At 32.4% G+C, this 21908-nt stretch overlaps 1 protein-coding gene across 1 annotated transcript; it reads left to right on the top strand.

Annotated features, from left to right (window-relative positions):
* The first annotated feature begins 7382 nt into the window (after positions 1-7382).
* On the top strand, positions 7383-20181 carry LOC126667703 (SCY1-like protein 2 B). Its single transcript, XM_050360752.1, has 14 exons — positions 7383-8108; positions 9399-9503; positions 10003-10113; positions 10575-10757; positions 12694-12820; positions 13745-13806; positions 13960-14046; positions 14699-14785; positions 16194-16307; positions 16968-17096; positions 18075-18137; positions 18337-18498; positions 18597-18715; positions 18935-20181. Exons 1-14 carry the CDS (start codon positions 7614-7616, stop codon positions 19878-19880), a joined length of 2790 nt encoding a protein of 929 aa, XP_050216709.1. The 5' UTR covers positions 7383-7613; the 3' UTR covers positions 19881-20181.
* The last annotated feature ends 1727 nt before the right edge of the window (positions 20182-21908 follow it).

Raw genomic sequence — 21908 nt, forward strand, 5'->3', positions numbered from 1 at the left:
TTTCCTTGTATTATTGAATTTTATAGCATATTTTTTTGTTCCTTTATATATGTAATAAAGAGCGCAAAATAAATATTAAAATCATTAATATTATATCAACATGTATCAACATATTGTCAACATAATATCAACATAAAATTAATATGAATTCAACGTACGATCATTATTAAATTTTTTTGACATATTTTTATTTTTTTGTCAGTTTTAAGATAAAAAATTCATCAAGATCAACACAAAATCAACATGTAATAAACTAACATTTTTCAACACATTTTCAAAATCAACACAAAATCAACAAAAAATCAACAACATGTAATAACCTAACTAATTTAAATTTTTTAATCCTTTTACATTAATTTCACATTTTCAGCAGTATTTTAATTTAATTGTAATTTTTGTATTTTATTTCACATATAATGTGGTCTTTTTCGTTAATGATAAAATCAACTAAATGTCTACATAATGGCAACATAATATCAACACAAGATAACATTATAACATTATAATAATTCAACATCATTATTGTGTTTTTTAGCAATGCTAAAATCAACAAAATATCAACCGAAAATCAACACGATATCAACACTGTAATATTATATATAATTCAACATCATTATTTATCTTCTTCCCTCATGCTAACATACTATTATCTAGTCTCAATTGAATTTATATATTTTTTAGTTTATTTCACGGATATTATTATCTTATTTGTTAATGTTAAAATTAAGATTTAATCAACCGATTATCAACGTAAAATCAACAACACTGTAACATAATATCAACACAAAATTAATAAACTAACTAATTTGAATTTTTCAGTCTTTTTTACATTAATTTTTATTTTTTTACATTGATAATGTTTAATTTTAATTTTTTTAATTTATTTCACATATAATGTGGTTTTCTTCTTTAATGCTAAAATCAACCAAATATCAACATAATATCAACACAAGATCAACAAGATTCAATAAATTGGGCAATACTAATTTTTAAATTTTTTTATACTATTTTTTACTTTTTTAATATTGTTTTATCTTTAATTTTTACTCAAAACTAATCAGCATTTGTTTTTACCATATATATTAATTTTAATTTTTTACGAATATCAACACAAAATCAACAACATTTAATAAACTGAATAATATTAATTTTTAAATCTTTTTTATACTAATTTTTATCTTTATATTATTTCGCTCATAATTAATCAGCATTTGTTATTACCATATATATAATTTAATTTTTTTATATGTATTAACAATGCCTCGATTTTTTTTATTTCACGTATAATATGATCTTTTTCGCTAATGCTAAAATCAACAAAAAAATCAACACGGTGTAAACAATATATTACCATAAAATTCACATTGTATAATAAAGAAAAATATACCAAAATAATATCAAGAACTCATGAATGATTTTAAACAAACAAAAAGTGACAAAAAGAAGCAATTATTAATTTATCAAGAACTAAATTATTAAAACCAATACATCCACTACAGCTCATCATCACATATAATAATCACAAAATTTAGATTTTGTTGTAATGCTTATCTTTTCCGGTTGTTATTTACAATAGCAAGCAATTATATTTAAAAATTATATACAGTAGATGAAGAAATTAAAAGATGATTTTTGTGAAATCTAGAACAAGCACCGTCACCGCCAAACTTCTCAGACTTGCACCGCCTAGGATCTGCAACAAGTAAGGTCCTGTCACGCCGGTGTTGGTGCCGCCATTGTTAGGGATTTTGAAAGCAAATGAAGTGTTAAAATAAAACCCTAATAATGACAGATGTTCAAAAAAATATTAATTTCATCTGAAGATAAAACCATGGTGAACAGCAGTGGCGCGGCGGAACTACAGTGGACGGCAAAACGACGGTGGACGGTGAAACGCCGGTGGTGGCGCAATAGAACGACGGAGGCGGAATCGCAAATTCTCCATTTTATAGAGAGAGGAATTGAATTTTAAATTTGGAGAGAGAAAATAAAACAAAAAAATAAGTTATTTGGCGGTATTTATAGTTAGGTTATAAAAGATAATATTAGTGGAGTGTGCTGTAGGCCATGTTTGGTTCATGGAATAGGTGCGGAATGAAATAGCTATTCCGTATAGAATGACAATTTTTTGTTTTGGTTCATAGAATAGGTATTCCAAAGAATTGTTATTCCATGATTTTGTGGAATAAACACTCCTCTCAAAAACTAAAGAATGACTATTCCATTCTTTATGAAATAGTTATTCTATTGGGCTTTTTACTCAAATAACCAACATTCGTGTTTGATTTACTTTTATACTAACACATATTTGACATTTTAAAACTACCATGTAAGGGAGAAATTATTACTTTTATACCATCCATATAAATAGAACCCTCATAACACAAACCCTCATAATTATAATTATTTTCTCTCTCCTCAATTTTCTCTCTCCTTTCTCTTTCAATTCACCTTTCACACAAATCTCAGATTTGTTCTTCGCACCAATCCGCCTCCGCGGTTCCATTTTTGCCATTTTGCCTCCACCGTTTCGCCTTCGCCGTTTCGCCTTCGCCGTTTCGCCTTCGCCGTTTCGCCTCCGCCGTTTCGCCTCCGCCGTTCCGCCTCCGCCGTTCCGCCATCTTTCTTTTATCATTTTGATTTCAGATCTGAAGTTTTTAATTCTTTTTTTTTATTTTCAGATCTGTAATTTGTTTATTTTTTACTGTTGTTTTCACCATTAAACATGTATAAAGATTATATTTAAAGAATCTAATACTCATTTCATGTAATGTAAAATAATTTTGTGATTTTATGGAATAAAATTCTGTTATTTCTGCATTTTTCTTGTGTTTCTGCGTTTTTTTTATTCTGCAGAACGATTTGTTGATGATGATTGATTGCTGAATTATTGTAATGTTACAGTGTTGTTGATTTTATGTTGACTTTATGTTGATATCAACTGATTTTTTTTAAATTTTTACATTGACAACTAAGATAATATTGTCTGTGAAATGAACTAAAAAAATTAAATTAAATTAAATCGAGACTAGATAATGATATGATAGCATCGAGGAAGAAGACATATAATGATGTTGTATTATTGTAATGTTACAATGTTGATATGGTGTTGATTTTCGGTTGATATTTTGTTGATTTTAGCATCGGTGAAGAAGACAATAATGATGTTAAATTATTGTAATGTTACAATGTTGATCTTATGTTGATATAGTGTTGACATGGTGTTGATTTTGGTAATGGTAAAAAATATAAATAATGATTTTGAATTATTATAATATTACAAATTTGAATTTATGTTGATATTATGTTGATTTTGTGTTGGTATTTTAGATTGGAAAAATAATTTATTAATCTTTGGTTAATTTAATGTTGATTTAATGTTGATTTTATATTGATATATATAAAAAAATTAAATATATGATAAATAATAAATTTTGATGAATTATTAGCAAAAATAAAGGTAAATAAATATTAAAAATAAAAATTAGTGTTAAAAAAGATTTACAAAATTAATACTATCCAGTTTATTAAATGTTGTTAATATTATGTTGATATTGTGTTGATATAAAAACTGACAAAAATGTCAACAATAAATAATGTACACATGTTGATTTTATATTGATTTTATGTTGATTTTGAATTGATATTTGATGACAAATAGTATACACATGTTGATTTTATGTTGATTTTGTGTTGATCTTCAATTAATTTTAGGAATATGCGCATGTTAATTTTAGGTTGATTTTAGGTTGACATCGAGTTGATTTTGCGTTGATTTTGATTAATATAACTTAAATAATTGTACATCAATAAAATTCAACATTGATTTTATAATAAAGTTTGTACGTAGAACATAATATAAGGAGCAAAAAAACCAACCAAATTTCAAAAATGCCGAAATGAATTTAGTACATTCTAATAAATTAACACTCTAGAAAATGAAAGTTATAAAAAATGGCTGAATACCAATAGCATATGTTTATGTAGGAAATTGCATAACGTTTATCGAGAAAAAACACAAAGAGATCAATTATTCAAACAAATATGTGCACTCCACATTCCATCCTACTGCTTTTCAAATAAACATCTATTCCGCAAACTTACAGGAGGCATTTATTTCACAGACAATATTATCTTATTTGTCAATGTTAAAAAAAAAGATTAGTTGATATCAACATAATATCAACATAAAGTCAACAACATTGTAACATTACAATAATTCAGCAATCAATCATCATCTACAAATCGTTCTGCAGAATTAAAAAAAACGCAGAAACACAAAAAAAATGCAGAAATAACAGAATTTTATTCCATAAAATCACAAAATTATTCTATTACATGAAATGAGTATTAGATTCTTTAAAGATAATCTTTATACATGTTTAATGGTTGAAAATAACAGTAAAAAATAAACAAATTACAGATCTGAAAATGAAAAAAAAAAGAACAGCAAATTTCAGATCTAAAATCAAAAAGAGAAAAGAAAGATGGCGCAGCGAGATAAAGGTGGAACGACGGAGGCGAAACGACGAAGATGGAACAGCAAAAACGGAACGGCGGAGGCGGAACGGCGGAAGCGAAGGAATAAGAACGTGGAAAAACTCTGCTGGACTCGTGGAGAAGAAGAAGGAGCCGCCAAAATTCAAGAGAAAAAGAAGAAACAGTAGAAAAGTAAGAATTTAAAGAAATTAGGTTACAATTTTAATTTTGGATGGTATGAAATGTAAACTTTGGATTTGGACTGTATAAAAGTAAACTTGGGCCAATTATCAGTATATTGGGTAAAAAGCCCTATTCTATTCCATGCTATTGTATTCCATGAACCAAACATGGCCGTAGTTTTGATATGTGTAACATGGACCCGTATAAAGTAGAATATTGGAGAAAGTTAGTTGTTTGTGTAAAAAGCCCATAGAATAATCATGAACCTTCTGGAAAAAATGGGCCTTGCTACACTTAAGTAAACAAGTTAGTGGGTTTTAGTTATCATCAAAATTAGGGCTTAGGATAAAGGCCTTTAGCCAACATATTGGACAGTTGAAAGTTGACACCGTATAAATATAAACATTTTGACAAATTTGGTTATTTATGAAAAATCCCTTATTTCTTGCCATCAATTTGGATTTCTAAAAAATAGAAATATAGCATATTGTATTACTTGTACTTCCAATGCGGTTAATATTTCGAACTAAGTCCTATTTTGATGGTAATATGGGATATTAAAAAGGTTTTTGATACTGGATTGGCTTTTCGTTCTCGACGTTTTTGAGGCTTTTGGCTTCTCTTTAAATTTTAGAAATTGAGTTTTATCCTTATTCTCTTAAGTTGTTTGATCTCTTTTAAAGTGAATAATGGTGATTTTTCCTATGACCCAAACTAGACACTCGGTTTTCCATGTCATTTATTATACGCGAATGATATTCTTATGTCTGGGAAAGCTTCTATTAAAAACATCAAAATTGTGAATGATGTTTTTGCTTTATACGATTCTCTTTTTAGGCAACAGGTGAGCTGGTCTAAATTTGAAATGTTCTTTGGTTCGTCAGTTTCTCCAAAAAGAATAACTAGAATGCATTAAAATATAACAATGCGAAAAGGTGCCTTGTCTTTCAATTATTTAGGAGTGCCTTTATTTATAGGTTCACCAAAGAAAAACTTGCTTAAACCTTTGGCAGATATGATATATAATAAATTCTCCAAATGAAAAGGCTCTTCTTTATCTTATGTTGGAAGACTAACTCTCATTCAATTTTTTTATTACTAGCTCATTTTTGCATTCCTTTGCAATTTATAAATGGCTAAATTCTCTTTTAAATGTTGTTGATCGATGTATGCGTAATTTTTTACAGATAGGAAGTTTATTTCAGTTCCTTGGAAATTTGCTGCAAGCCTTGTATTGAAAGAGGCATTGGTTTGAAACATTTAAAAACTTTAAATTCAGCTATGCTTAGCAAGTTGGCCTAGAAGTTAATTAATGATTCAACAGTCTTTCCAATTTCAGTTCTCCGGAGAAGATTCATGCATGTTTCAAGTATCTCTCGTCATCTTCAGTCTTTGATTTGGAGTTCCATCAAACACATTAAACAAATTTACGCTCGGAAATTGTTTGGTTGATTGGTAAATAAAGTAATCAAAATATTTGGACCGATGAATAAATTTTTCCAACGGTAGCTAAGCAATTCCAACTGCTTTTGATCGAGCAAAAACTTCTTTAGCAACATGTTTTCAGTGGTCTATTGATCACATCAGCAACGATACAGTTTCTTCTAATATTAAAGCAGTTCAATTTATTTAGACGTGACCGTCGTAAAGAAGGGCAAGCATTCAATTAAAGCAATGTATAATCATATGAGGATAACCAATGAGCCTGTTGTCCGGGGCAGATTCATTTTTTTTTTGTTAAATGATAATTATATTAGCTATTTCACAAGAAGCGAAACCGAGAATTTTAAAACGAAATCTAAGCACTGGAATACATAATTACTACAAAAAAAACGAGAGTTGTAATATTTATAATGAATCACCTCTTTATTAATATAAAGCCAAAGCAAATCTTTGTAATCCGTTAATTCATTTCAAATAACTTGCTTGTTTCTTACTTTTCAATTTGTGAAGAGTTTTTACCTTCATTTTGTTCCTTTTAAATTTGGAGTTGAAATAAATTATCAAAATTATAACTTAGGTAAGAAAAAATTGTCAAAATTGAATCAAAATTGTTTTAATCAGATTGCATGCTAGAAAATAACATTTTTAGTGTGAAAAACATTTTTTTATTACGTAGAAATAGATAAAGAAATAATGTAATTAAACTTTTTAAACATCACTTCTTAGTAAGAGTATAAATTTTTAAATTAAGGAGACTATAAATATATAAAGGCTTAATTACTTAAAAACCACTCACCTTAATTTTTTTTTTCGTTTATACCATGATCTAAAAAAAAATTCATTTATACCCTCACGTATGTATTTATGTTTCACCTCTACCCCGACGCATTAAATTAACCTCTTTTCATTAAGAAAAAAGTTTAAAATGGTTCTTCATTTTTAACCTAAGCTAATTAGAGTTTAATTAGAAATGAGTTTTTCCCTAAATGAAGGACTATTTTAGACTTTTTTTAAGTGAAAAGAGGTTAATTTAGTGTCTCGGGATAGAGGTGAAACATAAACACATACGTCAGAGTATAAATGAATTTTTTCCAAGATCAGAGTATAAACGAAAAAAAAGTTCAAAGTGGGTGGTTTTTAAAGTAATTAAGCCATATATAAATGAAGAAAACGTAGTGTATATTTTTAAATTTTGGTTTGTTCAGATATATTTTGTTAACATATTATTTTAGAAAAATATATGAAATTATGTGTTTAAATGGCTGCAAATATTAAAATCAAAAGGTACACGGATTTTTTTTTAAAAAAAAGATGAAGAGACTTTGTTAATCTGCAGACGACAACGACGACTTAGTTTCCCTCCATCACCACCGCCACAACCACCATCACAGCCACCACCATAACTACCTCAACGGTCACCGACACTTTACACAACACACACTTGTACATACACATATACACACAAACGGATTCATTGATTTCTAATATTTAATCCAAAAAGAAAAACAATGTCTCTAAACATGAAAACCTTCACACAAGCCCTAGCCAAAACAGCTGCAGTCATCGAAAAAACTGTACAAACAACCGTACAAGAAGTAACCGGACCCAAGCCGTTACAAGACTACGACCTCCTCGATCAGATCGGCTCTGCCGGACCCGGTTTAGCTTGGAAATTGTACTCGGCGAAGGCGGCGCGTGAGTCCACGCGTACACACCAGTATCCGACTGTGTGCGTGTGGGTGCTGGATAAGAAAGCACTGTCGGAGGCGCGTGTTAGGGCTGGACTGTCTAAGGCCGCGGAGGATGCGTTTTTGGATGTGATTCGGGCGGATGCTGCACGGCTGGTGAGGCTAAGGCATCCTGGTGTGGTGCATGTGGTGCAGAATTTGGATGAGAATAAGAATGCTATGGCGATGGTTACCGAGCCGCTCTTCGCGTCGGTGGCGAATGCGCTCGGGATTTTGGAGAATATTGTCAAAGTTCCTAATGCGCTTAAAGGAATGGTAATAGTTAATCTAACTTTAAATTACGATTTGATTTGCTTTAAGCTATCATATTGGATTGGATTAGAGTTCTATTGATTGTAGTGAATTATTTACAACTTTTTCAGTATGTTTTACACTGCTTTTGTAATATCTGAAGGGCTAATTATGGTAACTAAAAATGTTTAGATGCGGTAATACACATTTAGGAAATGGTGAAGGAGGTAGGAATGCACATTGCATTTTCTAAGACAACTACTGTACTTTTTCGAGTTGCTGCCCGATGAGAGAACTTTTGTGCGGTTAGGTGCTGCTTAATGATAATTCAAGCTGCTAGTTGAATTTGAAGAGAGTTTATTAATGAAAAATATTATGAAAATTGAAATTCTTGCCAGTACGTTTGACATCCGTATAGCTGAATTTTGAGGGTGTTAATTACTCTTTAAAGTGCATGTACATCCAGGATGTTGTCCTTTTCATTTCTGATTACCATTTTCATTCTCATTTAGGTTTGATCTTTAAGTCTTTTTCTTTCTCTGTTTCTTTTTCTCATGCTTTCTCTACTTTTTTTTCCATTAGTTTTTTTTTTTTTAAGTTTTGTCCAAAGACATACGTGAGAGATATAACAGCTAGTTACTGAGTGAAAAGATGATTAAAAACTGTAATAGTTAAAAGAATTACAGAGGGAAAGGATTATTGAAATGAAATAATAAAAGAAACATCTGGAGAAAGCATTCAGAATTTGTAATAATGATGCTTTTCTTGGTCCAAAATAAAATACAGCTTTTTTTATACTGTGAAGTGCATTTCTTGTAAAATGAAGTTACTGAGGAGTAGGTTTTGAGTTACTTTAGGAAATTTTGAGAATGGACTTGTAATCTTTATTTTTTGTATTCTGGATTTGGATTCTGTTTAGAGATTTTTTTTAAATCTCTAATTCTTTTTACACATATTTATCATGGTAAAGTTAAAAGATTTTAATGTTCCAATAAACGGTAGAGTAGTGTTTCATTCACCATGGTTTATTATATTTATGCTGTCACCTCACCACACATTTATGTAGAATAGACAATTAGGACGTTGAAATCTTTGTTTTATATTATTTAAGTGAAGAGGGGTACCTTCCGGGTATGTGGATTTTAATCACTATCTTCACGAAAATATTTTTTGGAGATGGATCAGTTAGTGGAATTTTATACTATAAGGATTTGATCAATCTGTTCGAAGTGCGAGCATAGTTTTTTTTGGTTATGATTCTGTTATATCAACAAGGTGGTTACTATGCTCTTTCTGAAAGCTCTTTGTGTGCAGGAAATGGGATTATTGGAGGTGAAACATGGTTTACTTCAAATTGCAGAATCCTTGGACTTTCTCCATAACAATGCTCATCTGATACACCGGGCTATATCACCGGAGGTATGTGCTTCAGTCTGTATCTTTTCCATTATCATTACTTATTCAGAATTGTATACAATGCTTATCTGATACACGGGGTTGTATCAGTGGAGGTATGTGCTTCAGGCTTGTATCTTTTCCACTACTTTAAGATTTTCATAACTGTATACTTTGGTAATCATCAGAAAAAAGAGAAACTATTTTGGTAATTTGTCTTATCTTTTGGTAAAGGGAAAGTCATAACCTGTTATTCTCTCTCACAAGGCAGCAGCTCTCTTTTAGAATAAGCTGAATCTTATATATATATATATATATATATATATATATATATATATATATATATATATATATATATATATATATATGTATATATATATCAAGAGAGAGCGCAATTGCTTGTCATTATGCATTTATTTGCTCCTTTTCTCTTATTTTTATCTATTAATCTTGTTTGAGGACATGCCTGATTGATTTGCGTGGCACTGCATCCATCTAGTTAACCATATTCTATTATTTGCAGAATATCCTAATCACTGCAAGTGGAGCGTGGAAACTTGGTGGGTTTGGCTTCACAATCTCAACGAATCAGACTTCTAGTGAATTATCTAGTACTCAAGCCTTTCATTATGCTGTGAGTTGACCTTTGGTTAGTTTGTTATGATAACAATCATTTTGCTGTTAACTCGTGGCCCTCTTTTTTGCAGCTTTCTCTCTCAGGCTTTGTTTTTTTTATTAGGACATTAACTTTCATCATTTTATATTGAGACCATAACCATATAGGAATTTTTTAAATTTTACCATCTCCTGTCCTGAAATGGGAAAAATGCACACAAGATGAAATTGTAGAGTATAGGCCCATTAAATATTGGTCTAATAGATTGCTGATTGTCGTCGACCATCTTTGGGTATTAATCACTGGATTTACCATGAACTCCTTATTATAGAATAGGGTCCTATAATTATGTTCAAATACTAAATATACTTCTGATTAAGCTTTCTCCATTCAGTTTCTTCACGAGTAACATTAAAGTATAATGCTAACTGCACTTATAATTTTAATTTTATTTGTCTTGATATTTTTTAATCATCCAGGAGTATGACGTTGAGGATTCTATGCTGCCTATTCAGCCATCTCTAAATTACACTGCGCCTGAACTTGTTCGCAGCAAGTCACCTTCAGCTGGATGCTCCTCTGATATTTTCAGTTTTGGTTGTCTTGCCTACCACTTGATTGCTCACAAACCTCTGTTTGACTGCCACAACAATGTCAAGATGGTATTTTAAAATTTGAAACTTAACTTTTGTTCTAAGACATACATTGCTCTTTATTTGCTTTATCTGTTAAAGATGTGTACTATTTTTCCTGCTTGTGGCTCTTAAAAAAGATTTCTTTTAATTCATATATGGATCAAGAACAATTATCTGTCCTTTTGGCCCTTAATTTCCTTTATTAGAATGTCAAACCTTCCTGTAAAAAGCATGTATGGCACTGAGGCAGACCACCTAAGCCTAGGCACAACTCAGAAAAAAGGCGTGCCTCATCAAATATCATATTATTAGCTTTTTTGTTTAGTAATTTTTGCATCAAGCAAGCTTACCATTTGGAAATAATGAAAAGATGTTTTGCTGCAAGCTAAGTAGGAAGCCTGGAGTTCATAACTACAGGAGTTAGGAAACCTAGAGTTTATTCAGTGAAGAAAAAAGATAGTGAAATTGGAACAACCGGATGTGACTAGATGGTGAATTATTGAAACAGATTTGATTAAACACTTCTCATGAAAATGACTCCATAGATATGTATACTCGTACATTTGTCTGTATGTCAGCTAGTTATTATTGTTTGTGAATGTAGTTGTCTGCTGTTTAATTGAACTCAGTAAAGCCAAATACCAGGTTGCAATTTAGAAATAATAAATTTTCCATGGGCAGGGATTGAGATTGGTGGAGCTCTCCTGGTGGTTTTTTAGTTGTACGTGAAATTTAATTTGACAAGAGTCATTTTGAGAACGCCCAATACATTTAATTTTAGGATGCTCTAAAATTTGAACATTGTTAGAGATAATAATAAAATTATAATTCACAGATTTAGTTTTTTGGGTGAATTGGTTATTTGCTATGGTATCATAGCTTCTATGATCGAAAGGTGTAGAGTTATTGACAACCCGTTTGACTAATTAAATATTTGAGGACAAGTAAGACGAGTCTGTACAGGGGTGTGTTAAAGATAATAATAACACCATAATTGGCTAATAAATTGAACAATTTGAACTTTTGAGTGAATTGATTATTGGACATGGTATTAGACTTCTATAATTAAAAGGTTTATAATTCAATCCTTGGCACTCTCATTTAATTAGTTAAATATTTGAGCACAAGTAAAGATGAGTATGTGTGCTTGTTCATGCTTCAAGTTCAATGGGTATTTGCATGTCGGGTGTGTTAGAGATAATAATATAATTATACTTAGTCTCTCACCTAACATTTTGAGATTTTGGGTTAATTGGTTATTTGACAAACATAGTTTGCTTTGTTGCTGGCCTAGTTTTGATAAAAATCTATTAGGATTGTTAGTAATTCATAGTTTAGCTAATTTTTTATGCTGTGCCGCTTTATTAATGTTGACATTGTTAGGATCCAAGATTGATTCATTAAGAGGATATGTGATAAATTTAGCATTGGGTACATTCCAAAATGTCTTTTGATATATGATTCACATGCATGTGTATATGTATAACCTTGCTTCAATAGTGTTTTCCATGTCAAGTATATACGGTTATCCATGTACTCTTTTTTATGCACAAATTAAGAAAACCATTAAATTTTCTAAATTTGAGAAACGGTACTTAATAGGCTCAATACAGCCTTTAACTACTCTTTTTAGATTATCTCTAGATTCTCCTTTCCACTTATACTCTTGCTCATTCTACTAATAAATACTTGCACTAAGAAGTATGGGTAAAATTAGAAAAAACAATTAGTACTACATTGATTTTCTAAAATGATAGATAATTAGGAACCAGTTTTTTTTTTCTTTCTAAAACAACAGTTGAAAAAATACGAGGGAGTATAATGGACTGGATTCAAATGTTAAGTGTTAATTGCTATTTACTTGTTTGCTGAGATATTGTATTTCAATCATATTGTAGATAAGTTCACCCTCTTTGATTCTTTCTTCGGTCAACTAATTTTGATATTTGTCTTTCTTCTGCAGTATATGAATACCTTGAATTATTTATCCAGTGAAGTTTTCTCTTCTATTCCACCTGAATTAATTCCTGATCTACAGAGGATGATATCTGCAAACGAGTCTTTCAGGCCAACAGCACAGGATTTTACAGGTAAAAATGTGAGCATTTGGACCATGCCATATGTTAACATTGCTGTGTTCTGTTTATTCAAGTTTCCATTTGTATACGTATACGTGTAAGGACAGTTATCGTCTCAGCATGTTTGTATGGATTCCATTTTGTTACTAGTCTTACAACTAAATGTTTCAGATTCTATTCAGATGTACTCCTAGATAGAAAGGAACCAGCAGTAACAATTATATTAAATTTGAAAAGAAGGGGTAATGCGAGTCTGAGGTGTTTCTTTCAAGTGTTTAATTTTCATGAAACCCTGTACTAAAGGTATTAAGGCTCTGTTGGCTACTCTCAATGTGAGATTAACTGGGTGGTTTTGTTGAAGAATGAACAAGGCAATATTCAATATAACACTATGGTTTTTGGCCAGGAGGTCAATAACAGTCTATAAGAATGAGGAATGTGGAACTATTAAAGCTTGGTTATCCTATTTTCATTCATTTGCGAGGACTAGGACTTGGAAATCAATACAGACTACTGTGTAATGATTTTCCCTTACAGTGCTTGGCAAACTAACATGGTCTTGGGAGTTTCACTCTTTATCCCATGTGTCTAATAGCTTTCTTTGAATAGAAATAGGTTTTTTTAGAATTTCAACTACTTTATAAGCTATTCCATTTCAGAAACTCAACTACCCTAGTCTTAATATCTCTTGCCATTATTAAGGTTAGCGAGATTGTGTCTGCCATTATAAATTTATTATAATGAATAATGTTGGTTTTGGATGGTTTAAAATTATTGTTTCAAGAAGCAAGGAACTTGATGCATCAGACTTTTGGAAGAGCTGTATTTTCACTTATCTAACAGAATGTTGAATTATGACTGATAGTTGCAGCTGTATGACATGATCAACCTTGTCAAAGTAAATTGTTTTTTAACATCTATGCTCTCTCATTGCAGGTTCTCCATTTTTTCGGAATGACACTAGGTTGCGTGCTCTTCGCTTCCTGGATCACATGCTTGTATGATTTTTTTTTGTCTTTGACTAGCTCATGCTTCTGAGATATGCACCTGGATACTCTGCTTCTGGAGACTTCCGGGGAAAAGAATATAAAGTAACAAAGTATAGGTTATGGTGGAAGTTATGCTTCATGACTGATTTTGCTTTCTTGCAGGAAAGAGATAATATGCAGAAGTCTGAGTTCTTGAAAGCATTATCAGATATGTGGAAAGATTTTGACTCGCGTGTACTGCGGTATAAGGTTTGTATCTTTTTCCTTGCTGGTTGATGCTGTGTTTTAATTTAAATTTACTTTATTTTTCTTTAAATTTTTGCTCAATATTAGTGATAGACATTCATATATCTTTTAGTTTAACATAACTATTTAGGTCATTTTTAACGACTGGTATTTATTTTGCAACACATTTTATATTAAGTATTGACTTGCAATAATCTCCATATACAATGCCAAAAGTAGGCAATAGGACTATCAGATATGTGGAAAGATTTTGACTTGCGTGTACTGGTTATAAGGTTTGTATTTTTCCTTGCTCGCCGATGTTGTGTCTTAATTTTACTTTTTTTAGCTTGATATCCGTGAATATTGTTAGTGATAGACATTCATATATATTTTAGTTAACAAAGATGTATAATTTCAGCTATTTTTGAGGACTGGCATTTATTTATAAACACATTTTTACATTGACTATTATTTGCAATAATTTCCATATGCAATGCTAAAAATGGACAAGACAATTTTCCATTTTTAATTTAGACATTATAGTCAATGAGTCGTTGAGTATGCTCCTTGAAGCTATTATTCTATTTAGCAAATAGGAAATACATGGTAATTTTTCCACCTTCATCTCACAATCAGGAGAAGAACATTTTCAGTAAACAAGTTTTTTGTGCAGGTACTTCCACCACTATGTGCAGAACTTAGGAATTTGGTGATGCAACCGATGATTCTTCCCATGGTTCTCACCATAGCAGAGTCTCAGGTACCAGTTCTTTTTTCATTAAATTATAGTCCATGGTTTGACTTAAATTATGTCCCAGTGTTCTATTGTTTTCCAGTTGTTTTATATTTTTTTAGTTCTCGACTAATTCCATTTAAGCGGTGAGATGATCTTTCATATTGGTGTTCTATAAGCCATGTAGTTTTTGAATGGGCTTGAATGCTTGATGGTGCGATTGAAGATTTTTTTTTTTCCGTTTCTGTTGTCTGTATTTACTTTCAACTGTTTGCCGCCTTATCAATCTGAACATGTATCAAAAAAATGGTAAAAGTACCCTCCAGTCAATATCGTAATTCCTTATTTGTTAACATGTTACCAGCTTGTGTCATAAAAGCGCGCTTTCATAGTCAATTCTGCACAATTTTTCTATGGGTATTTACAGGTTTCTTTTACTTGTTTATCTTGAGTATTTTAATCGTGTTGTCCCCTTGTCAACAATTTGGTTTATAATGTATTGCAACGATTATGGGATAGTGGACAAATGAGCGATCTGACCTTAAATTGGAAATGAGAACTTCTTGTTGGAATCATGTATACTTGGACAACACCTTAAGATTCAAGAATTACTATGTGGAGCTTTATTATCCTGGATGCGACTAGCATAGATAATAACAGAAACAGGGAAATAATGATTATGTTACTGTAATATCTGAACAATTTTGTCTTCCATATAGAAGCCTTTATCTGTATTGAATGGGTATTTTATTTGAAGCTTTTATTTGGTCAAATAACTCCAAAAAATCAAAAAACAATTGAAATTTTGTATAATTGGTTTCTTCAAGGCTAGTTTTTAACTTTTCTAATTGCTTGTGTATCAAGTTCTTAAGTTTGGGGAACGGCAAGCATTAGCTAAGTTTCTTTGATTTCTTTTTTATTTTATACATGGATAAGGATGCATGGGAATGAACGTTCTGCACCACAAACACTTGAAAGTGAAGAGATTTCTGTGATTATATGGTGTGTTTGGGTCAACCAATAGTGTGTAGAAGGTGAATGGGAAAGAGCGATTTTTTCTAAGTTGTACAATGTTTGTTCAAGAAAATAAGTGTGAAGTCTTATCTGTTGATGTTAGCAAGTGTTTTAAATTGTAAATCCCATGCAACAAATGTCTATCATGTGAATTAGCACATGGGGAATGTTTGTTATGTAGTTTTAGATGCTTATATGCAATGGTGCCCACTTAAAGTGGCTTTCTGGATATGGATAATTTCATGGGACAAATTCTTACTTCAGGGACTGGAAAAGATTATTAAGATGTAAGAGTAGATATTATTTTGTGTTTACATATATATGGATGTATAAATGTGATTGTTTCTGTGGGTATAATTATATTTGTTGATTTATTAAGTGGCAATAACATTTTGATACTTTGCATTCTTTGTATATGTAGGACAAATCTGACTTTGAACTATCAACAATTCCAGCTCTCATACCTGTACTGAGTACTGCTGCTGGTGAGACGCTACTGCTGCTTGTTAAGCACGCTGAACTTATTATTAACAAGGTAACTGAGGGTGCTGTGTTGATCATGTGGAGTGCCGATGCACATCATTCAATTCGTTAGACGCAATCATATTTCTTGTGCTTTGCATGTAGATGTTAAATAGAGGATCTTTCAATCACCAAAAGAAAATTGAAGGAAATTGGAATTCACATTATTGAGTTAATTTAGTATTTTTTATATTTTGCCCTCAGAGTTGCTTTCCTTTCAGTTTTTTTTTATTTGGCGATCATTGCTTTGTTAATTGGTAAAGGTTTTGCACTAGTTACTTGTAGACACAAGCCCAAGTTTTGAAATTCCCAACTTCATTGAAAGGTTGCTAATTGGGTGGACGGCCTCTTCAAAAATTTCTCTTGGGAAACCAGTGTTTTTTGGATGATTTTGAAATGATTGTTTTGTTTTATTCAGAAATATCTTGTTTTTCCTTTACATTATTTTCTCCTCCTGTTTTCATCTTTTGGGCAATGCTTGTTGTCACTTCTATAAAAAGATAGCTATGACTTCAATAAATTTTTCAGGCTAGGGCTGTGGTGATGTAATGTTAGTAGTGTTTCACATAAAAATGATCACTTTCTGGTTGACTTGCTGTCTATTTTGTAATTCCAATTTTTTTTTTTGAAGTTTAATCATGCCAATTTTGTCATGTGATTATGATTGTGGCAGACTAGCCAGGAGAATTTAGTATCCCACGTCTTGCCTTTGCTTATTCGAGCTTATGATGATACCGATCCACGTATTCAAGAGGAAGCCATAAAAAAGTCCACATCCCTTGCTAAACAACTCGATGTTCAGGTGACTTTCTTCTATGGATTATGGTGTTTCATATTGGAAATGCATGCAAAAATATATTTTCACTGTCACTAGTTTGTCCGGCGTTTTTGTCTTTGTCATGGAAGACGGTGAAAATAAGTTATAGCAGTAACAACATCTTAGCTCCCCAGTTCATGTGTTCAGCTTCATAATTCAAATTTAACTTTAATTGTGTGGTCGAGTGGAAAAGTGGTTCACCACATGGAAGTTGGAACTGATATCCTAGGGGAACATCTTCTAAGCTGCCATTGCAGTAGCAACATATATTATTAACATATAACAACCTTTTTACTGTTATAATTTGCTAATTTTTAGGAAGATGCAATATGAAATAATTATCAGATGCTTTGGTGATCCCCTGCAGAATAATCAGTATTTTTATCATTGATAACTGAAGAAGTAAAACTCCCTTCTTTTTCTCAACCCAATAGTATGCAATTCTTAGATTTCCATCAATTGATTCTCCAAGACAAGAACAAAAGCTAAGGGTTTTTAGCTTTATATTGACAAGCAGATAAGAGCTAAATTGCTGTAGCTGTCCACCTATTTGATTGCTACTGCTCTATTTCCTTAAACTCAGTTGGACTTCATGATTGGAAATGAAATATGCCTGACCTGATTAATTCCAACCAGTAATGTTTTTCCTCGATAAGAGTATGAATTAAACAACTTTTCTCCTAGGTGGAACAGATTAATTTCTTTTTCTCCTTTTAAATTCTCATTTTAAATTTGAAGTTTGATGAAGCATTTAGGGCTGGCTTCCTGATGCCATCAACTTATGCCGATGGGAGCTAGACTGGCATACCACACAGTAATTTGCCAAATTATTTTGAATATTTGATAGCCGTTATGCATTCTGTAATGTGGATAAACTATTTACATGTCTATATTCAAGGGATATGCCAAATTTTACTTATTTACAGCAACTTACTTGGTTCCCTTGTCTCTACTTCCTTGCAGCTAGTGAAACAATCAATTCTGCCTCGTGTTCATGGCTTAGCACTCAAGACGACTATTGCTGCGGTATGGTTGCTTCTTTTTTTAATTTCTCATTTCCTGACCTTTAATGGTTGGCCGTCTGCTTGCTAATTTATTGAATTTTATTAAAGTTGGATTTTGCTCATGTGAATACTTGAAGAGAAAAGGTGTATATACATTGAGCCATGCTTTGTTAATGAACTGCTGATGTTTAATCAAAGCTAATTATTTTTTGTATTGCTAGGTAAGAGTCAATGCCCTATTATGCTTCGGGGAACTTATTCACAAACTCGATAAACATGCTATTCTAGAAATCCTGCAAACAATTCAACGTTGTACAGCTGTGGACCGCTCTGCTCCCACTCTTATGTGTACCCTTGGAGTCGCAAATTCAATTCTCAAGCAGGTAATATTTCCTGGTCAATGGGCGTGGTGTTACTACTGCATTAGCTTTTATTTTTTTGTTATATTTAAGAATCTCACAGTGATTATCCCATATGTCAGCATGGAGTAGAATTTGTGGTGGAGCATGTTCTTCCACTACTCATACCTCTTCTCACTGCCCAACATTTAAATGTTCAGCAGTTTGCCAAATATATGCTCTTTGTTAAGGATATTCTCAGGTACTTCAATAATGTGCTGCAGCTTTTAGTCCTTCAAAATTTTCTTTATTGTCTGCTATACTCGCACATGTGTTTCTTTTTTTTTTAATTAATGGCTTTTTTTGTCAAGAGGAATATATGATCTTTGCAAGTGAAATCTTTTTGCCACATGTATCTAATTCTTTTAATGCCTCTTATTTGTTTGTTTTTATTCTCAAAAATGGATTGGGCTCATTATAGGATGATAGAAGAAAAGAGAGGAGTCACAGTTACTGCTTCTGGAATTCCAGATGTAAAGTCGGTACCATTTCCCAATGGGCTGCAGTCTCAAGCCTCAAACAAAACAAGCGCAACTGTTGCTCCTGCGTCAAAAAATAGCCCATCTTGGGATGAGGATTGGGGTACCATCTCAAAGGGACCTACCACAAGAAACCAGCCTTCGACGAGCAAGCCATCATCTACTCCCTCCATTCCGAGTAATCAGCCTATCCAGATAGCTTCTTTGCAGTCAGAATCCTCTTTCAGTTCGGGTGTATCTGGTCAGCAAACGGCTGCATTATGCCCTGCAGTTGACATAGAATGGCCTCCTCGGGCATCTTCAGATGCAACTCCTAAGTTAGGTGATGTGGACAAGCAATTGAATACAGGAACGTCATCCTTTTCAAGTTTTGACGATGTAGATCCTTTCGCCAACTGGCCTCCAAGGACAGGTGGTACTTCTACTACATTTGGAAACTCTAATAATGGCTCTCTTGGATCACTGGGAAACAATTACAGCACCAATTTGAAGACGAACACACCCAACAGAGTGAATGTCCAAACGAATGGAAGTAATAGTTGGGCCTTCAACAACCAAAATTCATTTGAGCCATTGAAGCCAAACCAAGGTACTTCAGCAATGAATGCTGGTAGTTTGAACAGCAGTCATAGTTCTCAGAATTCTATTGGCTTCATGAAACAAAATCAGGATATGTCTAGCTTAGGTTCATATAATGACAAGAAATCAACAGATCTGGGATCTATATTTGGTTCCGCTAAAAATGAAACTTCGGCACCTAAACTTGCTCCGCCCCCATCAACTGTGGTGGGTAGAGGAAGGGGCAGAGGAAGAGGAGCTGCATCTACTACAAGGTCTAGTCATACCAAATCACAGTCAGAACAGCCGCCTCTTTTGGATTTACTGTAATCGGCTGGATTTCCTTTACTATATGAAAGAAGTAGGAAGTGTGAAGAATGATAGTCCGGGTACTCCCTTCATGCCATGCACAGAGGATTTTAGATTCCTACAAGACTGAATTCTTCTCAGGCATGCATTTACAGAATTTTTAGAGATGGTATGGCATGTCAGGTTATTTTTTGCTGTGAAGTGTTTGTAGCTTAATTTGTTGACCCTTAACGGGTTTCTTTTTCCTCTCTTTACTTAGTTTTGTTTTTTTATGTAAAGGAAAAGAAATTGTTTCATAATGTTAAATCGGATTATTTAAACATTTGATTTTGTGAAATAGTTTTTTGCTGGAAAATGTATTTTTCAAAACAATTACAGATCCAGCAACTGGATCAGAATAATAGAAGCAAAGTGAAACTTGGGTCTGTGTTTTGCTTTTAGAGTTGTCCAAAGAATAAACTTCATGATGATCTTCATGAGATTGATTACATAGCCATCCAGTCTGAAGAACTGCAACTATTAATCTGCGATGCAAAGTCAGGTACACCTTGTTTACTTTTAAATTCATCCTTAAAGAAAACTCAGTACGAAACCATTTCTTTCAGTATGCCTTTTTTTTCTGCTATAAGCTGTTGGTACATTTTTGAATTTGTTCTGCAATACCATAACAAGAAATTTAAAATTTTCATCATCCTCTGCGCAAAATCTTTGAGATGAAAACATACATCTTGCCTCATCTTTGGATTTATTTTCTCATATAGTACCTATGTTCCTGAACTCTGGAAGTATATTTATGTTGCTAATCAAAATCTCTTTAGGTTTAACTTTTAATTAATTCATAATCACTATTCCTGTTCCTGCTGTTATTTATTATATGCGAAGTTCCTAATTGCTTCTAAAGTTATCTAATCAATAACCGTTAAGTCCCGGCATTCTATTCGATTGCCGAGTTACGACACTGATGGGGATGGTTTTTGAGATAAATCAATCACATATTAGTGTTTTTCCATTTCTAGCTAAGTTGTAGATGCTCGAATAGACTCTTTTGAATAATGAATCCCTTGCATTCATACACTAAATCCTTCATCTTTCTTCGACTTTCCAAATTCGGAGAAAACTAATGGCTTTGCTATTATTGTTATCGAGTCTGTCCAGTCGCTTGTCATCTACCTTTGCATGAAGGTAATTTTAGCATAATCATTTTGTCCAGATACCCTGTACTTTGCCAACAGCCTCTATATCTATTTCTAGTTAACTTACCATAAATCAGGATAAGCTTGTATGGTTGTAATAGATCTGGTAACCAGGTTATGTTGCTTTCTGTTAGGAGCTGAGTCTCCGTAAAAGCCTTCCATGCCTTTTGCCAAGAAATGGTTATTGTCTACAGATTTAAGCTAAGGTGCCATTGCTTGAACCCATACCTGTCATAATGAAGAAACATTCCTTTTTTTTTTGTAGAATTAAAAAAAAAACTCCCTGGTGTGTATTTTCATGAGGATGATGAATAGCTTTCTTACATTTATGGTTATTCAGAAAAGTTTGCTTGGAAGAGTCTGCTCTAGTGGTAGTAATGATCCTTGTTAATACTGTACATAATTTATTCGCTGCTCACTTGTTTTATAACTTGACATGCTTCTTATAGTAACCCTAACTTCACCCATTGCATTTGTATAAAAATCATCATCATCATCATCATCATCATCATCATTTATGTGCACACCAGCAGCTTTGCTGATTTCCGACTTTAAAATGTTGTTACTTCACTTCACAGCCTTTCTTTCTTCAATTGACACCTCAGCATTAGTAGCCTATGCAAATAATTAGTCATCTTGATGCATCATACTTTATGAGTTCCGCATATTGCAGTCGTCCTCCAAATTCACGATAAATAAGCGGATTCCAAACTTCCTTGCTTCAGAAATCACAAAATCTAGTGCCTCGGAATTTCTTGGCTAGTATTTTGTTTCAGTTGAAGTTATATATATATCATCCCTCTGTACTCGTAAAGTCAGAGCCAGCTAAGCTTTATTATCAATCGTTGTCCTTGAT

This window comes from Mercurialis annua, linkage group LG2 (genome assembly GCF_937616625.2).
Source record: "Mercurialis annua linkage group LG2, ddMerAnnu1.2, whole genome shotgun sequence".
Lineage (NCBI taxonomy): Eukaryota > Viridiplantae > Streptophyta > Magnoliopsida > Malpighiales > Euphorbiaceae > Mercurialis > Mercurialis annua.

Bases quoted from the DNA above. Each gene is read 5' to 3' on its own strand.
- LOC126667703 (XM_050360752.1), top strand. From the start codon at position 7,614: ATGTCTCTAAACATGAAAACCTTCACACAAGCCCTAGCCAAAACAGCT. The intron at 9,504-10,002 runs GTATGTGCTTCA...TATTATTTGCAG, and splicing joins ACCGGGCTATATCACCGGAG to AATATCCTAATCACTGCAAG. The intron at 18,716-18,934 runs GTACTTCAATAA...GGCTCATTATAG, and splicing joins TTTGTTAAGGATATTCTCAG to GATGATAGAAGAAAAGAGAG.